The sequence below is a fragment of the Spinacia oleracea genome, chromosome 5, assembly GCF_020520425.1.
Source record: "Spinacia oleracea cultivar Varoflay chromosome 5, BTI_SOV_V1, whole genome shotgun sequence".
Classification (NCBI taxonomy): domain Eukaryota; kingdom Viridiplantae; phylum Streptophyta; class Magnoliopsida; order Caryophyllales; family Amaranthaceae; genus Spinacia; species Spinacia oleracea.
Genome location: NC_079491.1, coordinates 66337219 through 66345447, shown reverse-complemented (window position 1 = coordinate 66345447; position 8229 = coordinate 66337219). Strand labels below are relative to the sequence as shown.

Genomic DNA, 8229 nt, shown 5'->3' with positions numbered 1-8229 from the left:
ACTTGTTGCAGCGTACAATGTTCGCTGCAAAAAGTGATTTGTTGCAGCGGGCTTTTAGATGTACGCTGCAACAAGTGCCAAAAAATTGGCAAAATTTTAGACTTGTTGCAGCGGGCTTTTAGATGTACGCTGCAACAAGTGCCAAAAAATTGGCAAAATTTTGGACTTGTTGCAGCGTACATATATATGTACGCTGCAAAAGACTCAACTTTTTGCAGCGTACATTTATTTGTACGCTGCAACAAGTCTGAATTACTCAATTTTTTGCAGCGTACATTTATTTGTACGCTGCAACAAGTCTGAATTTTTGCCAAATTTTTTTCCCTTGTTGCAGCGTACAACATATATGTACGCTGCAAAAAAGCACTTTTGGCGGGAAAATTCTAATTTTGTTTAGGGATACCTAGAGTGCCTTGCACCAAATATAGATCGAAACCTGTCAAAACAATAATAGAATAACGCAACCTGTATAACAAATATAAAAACAACAACTGGAGTTTTGTATACTATATATCCCAAAACCAAAGTGCACATATTACATTTAAATATATGTTCCAATTTCAACATAAACATACATTTTAATATAAAATTTATTCTATAACAACTAAACCAACTCGATCAAGCGCGCTAAAGCCAATAATAAATACTTGTTGGTAAAAAACTTAGCCCATTGCTCACGAACCACATCAAATTCCTCGCATAAGGCGCAATCCTCGGAGTGTAGACCTTTACAAAAACAGAAATTTAAATTAAACATTAGATTAAATACAAATTAAATATCACATTTTAACATTCAAGAAACTAATGACAATGTCCTAATAGTCTAAAATGAGTCCTTAGGTTCTTTAGTTCAAAGTTGGGAGCGAAAATGTCATTTTAGCCTAAATATGACCTATAACGACCCAATGAGCCTATAGGTGCATAAATAGATTGGAACGAGTCTTAGATCGTTAAAATTATGCATATTAAACATGTAATAAGTTTTAAATGAGTCCTTAGGTTCTTTATTTTAAAGTTGGGAGCGAAAATGCCTTATTTTAGCCTAGATATGACCTATAACGATCAAACAAGCATTAAATGGGTATAAGTAGATTAGAATAAGTTCTAGAAACTCAAAACTAAGCTTATTAATCATATAATAATTTAAAAATGAGTCCTTCGGTTCTTAAGTTCAAAGTTGGGAGCGAAAATGTCATTTTAGCCTAAATATGACCTAAAACGACACAATGAGCCTTAAATATGCATAAATGGATTGGAACGAGTCTTATAAAGTTAAAATTATGCATATTAAACATGTATTAAGTTTAAAATGCGTGCTTAGGTTCTTTATTTTAAAGTTAGGAGCGAAAATGCCTCATTTTAGCCTAAATATGACCTATAACTATCAAACAAGCATTAAATGTGCATAAACAGATTAGAATAAGTCTTAGAAACTTAAACTAAGCATATTTATCATATAATAAGTTTAAAATGAGTCATTAGGTTCTTAAGTTCAAAGTTGGGAGCGAAAATGTCATTTTGGCCTAAATATGACCTATAACGACACAATGAGCCTTAAATGTGCATAAATGGATTGGAATAAGTCCTAGAAAGTTAAAACTAGAATATAAAACATTTAGTAGGTTTAAAATGAGTCCTTAGGTTCTTTAGTTCATAGTTGGGAGCGAAAATGTCATTTTAGCCTAAATATGACCTACAACGACCTAATGAGCCTTAAAGGTGCATAAATAGATTGGAACGAGTCTTATAAAGTTAAAATTATGCATATTAAACATGTATTAAGTTTAAAATGAGTGCTTAGGTTCTTTATTTTAAAGTTAGGAGCGAAAATGCCTCATTTTAGCCTAAATATGACCTATAACTATCAAACAAGCATTAAATGGGTATAAGTAGATTAGAATAAGTCTTAGAAACTTAAAACTAAGCATATTTATCATATAATAAGTTTAAAACGAGTCATTAGGTTCTTAAGTTCAAAGTTGGGAGCGAAAATGTCATTTTAGCCTAAATATGACCTATAACGACACAATGAGCCTTAAATGTGCATAAATGGATTGAAATGAGTCCTAGAAAGTTAAAAATAAGCATATAAAACATTTAGTAAGTTTAAAATGAGTCCTTAGGTTCTTTAGTTCAAAGTTGGGAGCGAAAATGTCATTTTAGCCTAAATATGACCTATAACGACCCAATGAGCCTATAGGTGCATAAATAGATTGGAACGAGTCTTAGATCGTTAAAATTATGCATATTAAACATGTAATAAGTTTTAAATGAGTCCTTAGGTTCTTTATTTTAAAGTTGGGGGCGAAAATGCCTTATTTTAGCCTAGATATGACCTATAACGATCAAACAATCATTAAATGGGTATAAGTAGATTAGAATAAGTCCTAGAAACTCAAAACTAAGCTTATTAATCATATAATAATTTAAAAATGAGTCCTTAGGTTCTTAAGTTCAAAGTTGGGAGCGAAAATGTCATTTTAGCCTAAATATGACCTAAAACGACACAATGAGCCTTAAATGGGCATAAATGGATTGGAATGAGTCCTAGAAAGATAAAACTAGAATATAAAACATTTAGTAGGTTTAAAATGAGTCCTTAGGTTCTTTAGTTCATAGTTTGGAGCGAAAATGTCATTTTAGCCTAAATATGTCCTATAACGACCAAACAAGCCTTAAATGTGTATAAGTAGTTAGAATAAGTCTTAGAAACTTAAAACTAAGCATATTAATCATGTAATAAGTTTAAAATAAGTCCTTAGGTTCTTTATTTTAAAGTTGGGATCGAAAATGCCTTATTTTATCCTAAATATGACCTATAACGATAAAACAAGCATTAAATGTGCATAAATAGATTAGAATAAGTCTTAGAAACTTAAAACTAAGCATATTTATCATATAATAAGTTTAAAATGAGTTATTAGGTTCTTAAGTTCAAAGTTGGGAGCGAAAATGTCATTTTAGCCTAAATATGACCTATAACGATAAAACAAGCATTAAATGTGCATAAATAGATTAGAATAAGTCTTAGAAACTTAAAACTAAGCATATTTATCATATAATAAGTTTAAAATGAGTCATTAGGTTCTTAAGTTCAAAGTTGGGAGCGAAAATGTCATTTTAGCCTAAATATGACCTATAACGACACAATGAGCCGTAAATGTGCATAAATGGATTGGAATGAGTCCTAGAAAGTTAAAAATAAGCATATAAAACATTTAGTAAGTTTAAAATGAGTCCTTAGGTTCTTTGGTTCATAGTTGGGAGCGAAAATGTCATTTTAGCCTAAATATGTCCTATAACGACCAAACAAGCCTTAAATGTGTATAAGTAGATTGGAATAAGTCTTGGAAACTTAAAACTAAACATACTAATCATGTAATAAGTTTAAAATAAGTCCTTAAGTTCTTTAGTTCAAAGTTGGGAGCGAAAATGTCATTTTATGCTAAATATGACCTATAACGACCCAATGAGCTTCAAATGTGCATAAATAGATTGGTATGAGTCTTAGAAAGTCAAAACTAAGCATATAAAACACTTAGTAAGTTTAAAATGAGTCCGTAGGTTTTTTTTTTCAAAATTTGGGAGCGAAAATGCTCATTTTAGCCTAAATATGACCTATAACGACCAAACAAGCCTTAAATGTGCATAAGTAGATTGAAATGAGTTTTCGAAACTTCAAACTAAGCATATTAACCATGTAATAAGAATAAAATGAGTACTTAGGTTCTTTAGTTCAAAGTTGGGGAGCGGAAATGTCATTTTAGCTCTAAATATGACCTATAACGACCCAATTATCCTTAAATGTGCTTACATAGATTGGAATGAGTTTTAGAATGTTAAAACTATGCACATTAATCATGTAATAAGAATAAAATGAGTCCTTAGGATCTTTAGTTCAAAGTTGGGAGCGAAAATGTCGTTTTAGCTCTAAATATGATCTATAACGATCCAATGAGCCTTAAATGTGCATAAATAGATTCAAATGAGTTTTAGAAAGTTAAAGCTATGCATATTAATCATGTAATAAGAATCAAATAGTCCTTAGGTTCTTTAGTTAAAAGTAAATACGACCTATAACGAATCAATGAGAATAAAATGAGTCCTATAACGAGGATACCTTTTTTGTACTGGGGGTATTGCTGTCATTCTCTCCCTTGACCCTGTCCACGTGAGTTGTCTCGGAAATCTGATTCGTTTTGGGCTGCTTGCTCTCCCGGTCTAAAGTAGGAATTTCTGGTGGTTCGGCTCTAGGGGTTACAGAACGGCCGGATGCTATAGTAGTAGTTGGGAATGCCTTTTCAGGAGGGACAACTGGAGTATAATTAGACGGTAGAAGATCATCCCAGTTTTCAAGCAGCTCTTTATAGACTTTTCTGAGTGTGACCTCAGTGAGACCTGTTACCTTACAAATTTCTGCCTGCGTCTTGCGTCTATCTTCTAGTTGACAGGCCAGATAAATAGCAGCAGCTGATATACTTATAGGGTTCCTACGCGTACAGAAACATTTGTTTATCACAACTTCTCCAATGTGAGTTGCAAGTTCCTACTCCATAACAAACTAGTAAGTCATATGATGTAGAAATGAGTCAAAACTAGGGAAATAAATTTCTCTGGAATGAAAACTTAATAATGTGATGGTTCTCAATCACATAGCCACCAAATAAATGACGAAAATGCAACAGAGGAGCACAATTCAAGGCAATTTTGACAAGCAACAAGCTTTCCCCATTTCTGATTATAATGCAACAGCCATGAGCCAACAGATGATTTAACAGCATTAAATATTGAAATAATGAAATGTGTTACTCAAGTCCATTGAACTAGCAAGATCAATGTTGAAAATCCTTCAATTATAAGAAGCAAAAGCAGGAAAGGAGCAAATATTACAATGTAAAGATGGTATCTCAGAAGTTTTATGATTCTTCATAATTTACTCTTATTAGCATATCAGCTGGGTGAAATGCCTACCAGTTTCCAAAAGTATACATATTATATCAGCCACCGATGCGTATTAGCAAATATCAGCAGGAGTTTTCAAGTACCAGAGCGGATTTATTAAGCTGGAGAAGGTTGCAAAATCTAGGCATATGTACAGCTATAGAATTGCTATTAATTGGTTGACTGAGTTGTAGAGCTTCACCCAGGATCTTGATATACTTTCCAATCTCTTTCTGAGGGAGGTTCGCCGCTATTGAGATTTCCTGTTACATGAAATAAGATACCCATTTACAGATGCCCTTAAAATCAAGTGTTCTTTTCTATCGCATATGCAACTTATCTTAAACCAATTCCCACTCAATTACTAGCAAATACAATGAGCATTTTCAGTTTTCAAAGAGTTCAAACTCGGAAATTGTTTAATTTTGCAATTTGCACTAGTAGTTTAGGCATAAAGATGAAGCAAAGGTGGTTACGGATGAGAAAAAAGCGCAATTTGCAAATGGCTTAGCATTCGGGACACAATCTAAGCAGAACAAGAACCCCAAAAGGAACAACATACTGTTAAGAAAAAAGTCAGCGTATCGTATTCAGTTTTAGAACTCGTAGGATTTCCATTTTCATTACTAGTTTCACAGGGAGAGGTGTGAAGTTGATTAGGAAAATAAATATGGATAACATGTGCAATTTCGCAAAGACAACCGCAATCAGAAATTCATAAATGGATCGTCTTTCAGAACTTAATTAATGGAGAACAAGAACAGAAAAGGCAATTGCAAAATGTTCACTATAGTTTTATACCAAGACAAACACTTCCAAGTCCCAACCAACCCCCAACATATCACATTAATTGAAGAACTGAACTCAGAATGTAACATAACATATTTCTCCAATGAGCCCCTTATAATAATCAGTGTAATACTGACGACTCCTCAGGTAAATTAAAACAAAATTCCAGTTATCAGGGACAAGAGATAAACCTGAAGGGTACGGGGCTCCTGGGCCTCACGAATAGCCTGAACAAGGCAAGCAGTAGCAAGAGCTTCAACACTACGATTCCTCAAACAAGTAGCAGAAGAACAATCCCTAAACAACTGGAAAGCATGATCAGAAATATCACGGTCCAACCCCAAAATAGAAGCCACATCAACAATCTGAAGATTCAAACTCAAATTCAGATTCATCAATCAATTAAACAAAGAAATTAACTACATGAACCATATGCATAAGTAAATCAACTAATTAAATTTATTACAAACCACATTTACCATAATATTTAAACAAAAAATCCAACAAAGTTTTCAATAATTGCATAAATTTAACAAATCAAACAAGATTATACCTCATTTGCGCTTGTTCTTTCCTCAAAATCAATCAATGAATTTCTTTTGCAGCAGATGGGAACCCCAACTCCAATCTTCTGAAACCTCCTTGACCTGCTAACTTTGGAACGAATTTGTCAGAATATTGAGCAATTGAAACACGGGAACATCCCCATGACTTCTAGGGTTTTATTTTCCGGTATAGGTGAGAGGAGAGAGAAAAAGAAGTGTGCGTGGTCGTCTGGGTATGCCCTCACGTCCGCCGCTGAGTGTGGTGTTTGCCGGTCCGTAGAGGAGATCTGAGGGAAGAAGAAGAAGAAGGGGGAAGGTCAATTTGAGCAAGCTTTGAAAATTTTCAGATTGAAATAATTCTAAGTTCAGCTCTAGGGCGACTGACGAGGAGGCGAGAAAAGAGGACCCACCGGCGACTGGCGAGGAGGCGAGAACCACCGACGAGGAAGTTACATTGATTGCGACGCAGTAAAGCTGAGGGAAGAAGAAGGGAGTTGAGAGGTGGGAGTATGAAATTTTAGATCTAGAGTTTTTTTAATTAATTTGGTCTAAATTGAACTAAACCTGGTTGGGTTGTAGCGAAAGACTTTTACAATGTGTTATTGCAGGGGGCTTTAGGACGTACGCTGCAACAGTAACGGGCTATTGCAGGGGGCTTTTACAACGTACGCTGCAACAAACGTTTTTGCAGGGAACAATTAATTTGTACGCTGCAACAACCCTTTAAAGGGTTTGACCCGCGTTGACCAACTGCTTGTTGAAGCGTATTAATACATGTACGCTGCAACAAGGGGGCTGCAACAGGGGTTTTTTCTACTAGTGAAACACGCTACAAACGTAAGTAATGCTTGGTCTGTACTTTACACGTGCTTCCTGGCTTTGGGGTAATTTCGCTATCATGTTATGTATTTAACTTTAAACCCCTGGAACTTTTAACTAGACAAACTTTATGCCAGAGCGACTTCGTATTAGTCATTGAACTAGTTTCACGAGTATCGAGGTTAATTATTTATGACTTTGTTATATGCATAAAATTCATGCAATATGCAAACGCCCGCTGGAAATTCTTTCCTTTGGGTGAGCAGCGCTGGAATTTTCCTTGCGTAAGTCGGGCAGGCGTTGGAATATTCTAGCGTCTGCAGGCGCGATTTTTTTTCATTTATAATTTGAGGCAGACATGACTAAAAATAAGCATGCTTGCGCAATAAGTTTCTTGTTCCCAGATGGGCACTGCTGGAAATTTCTTGCGGCTTCCTGGCAGGCGCTATTATTTTCTAGCGCCTGTCCAAGTTTGCGAAGCATGGAATTTTGGTCGATTCGATTCGCAGCTATTTTTTATTTTTGACGTTTTAAACTTTTTTATTAACATTGTTGACCCTACCCTATACGTTGGTTGATAAGTTTCACATAGCACGTAATATTCTACAAGAAACTAACAATTAGCATGGATTCAGTATACTGTGCACATAGTTTATGTAAGTCTATAAGGTAATTTAGGCTGAGTGTCGAGGTACCAAATCTATCGTCAATTCCTTGAAACCCCCAATCAAGGTAGTCGAGTTAATTTTCGAATTTTACGATAAAAGGCCTATCTGGTATGGGTTGAGATGACGTATATCGAGAATGGACCCAGTAGATAAATCATTTGGTTTGGGATGGGTGGACTATTTCAGAATATGCCGAGTGGAAAACCCCGAAGCATTGACAACCCCGTGGCAATTGTGTAACTTAGTCTTGACTTTCGAGATGAAACATGCCAAGGAAGACAAGATTCGTGCGGTCCTGCCCCTATATTCGTTAAGGTTCGGCAATGCATTATAATTTCAGGTCGTCCCAACTTAGTAATGAAATAAAGAGTAGCCATGTCCAATTTTTTTCCCATGGCTTTGGCTCACGACTTGCATAGTATTTTTTTATACTCCCTAGTGGAGTAGCCACTATGAGGGGCTCGAAA

General features: G+C 35.1%; 1 protein-coding gene across 2 annotated transcripts; it reads right to left on the bottom strand.

Moving 5' to 3' along the window:
- Positions 1 to 479: 479 nt before the first annotated feature.
- On the bottom strand, positions 480 to 7043 carry LOC130461167 (plant-specific TFIIB-related protein 1-like). Of its 2 annotated transcripts, XM_056829141.1 has the most exons (6): positions 6686 to 7043; positions 6284 to 6562; positions 5922 to 6027; positions 5046 to 5204; positions 4121 to 4546; positions 480 to 726 (listed from the first exon to the last, which is right to left on the bottom strand). In XM_056829141.1, exons 2-6 carry the CDS (start codon positions 6286 to 6288, stop codon positions 628 to 630), a joined length of 795 nt encoding a protein of 264 aa, XP_056685119.1. In that variant the 5' UTR covers positions 6289 to 6562; positions 6686 to 7043; the 3' UTR covers positions 480 to 627. The 2 variants fall into 2 exon arrangements, with proteins under 2 accessions (XP_056685119.1, XP_056685118.1); XM_056829140.1 differs by having other exon boundaries at positions 6284 to 7043.
- Positions 7044 to 8229: the final 1186 nt, after the last annotated feature.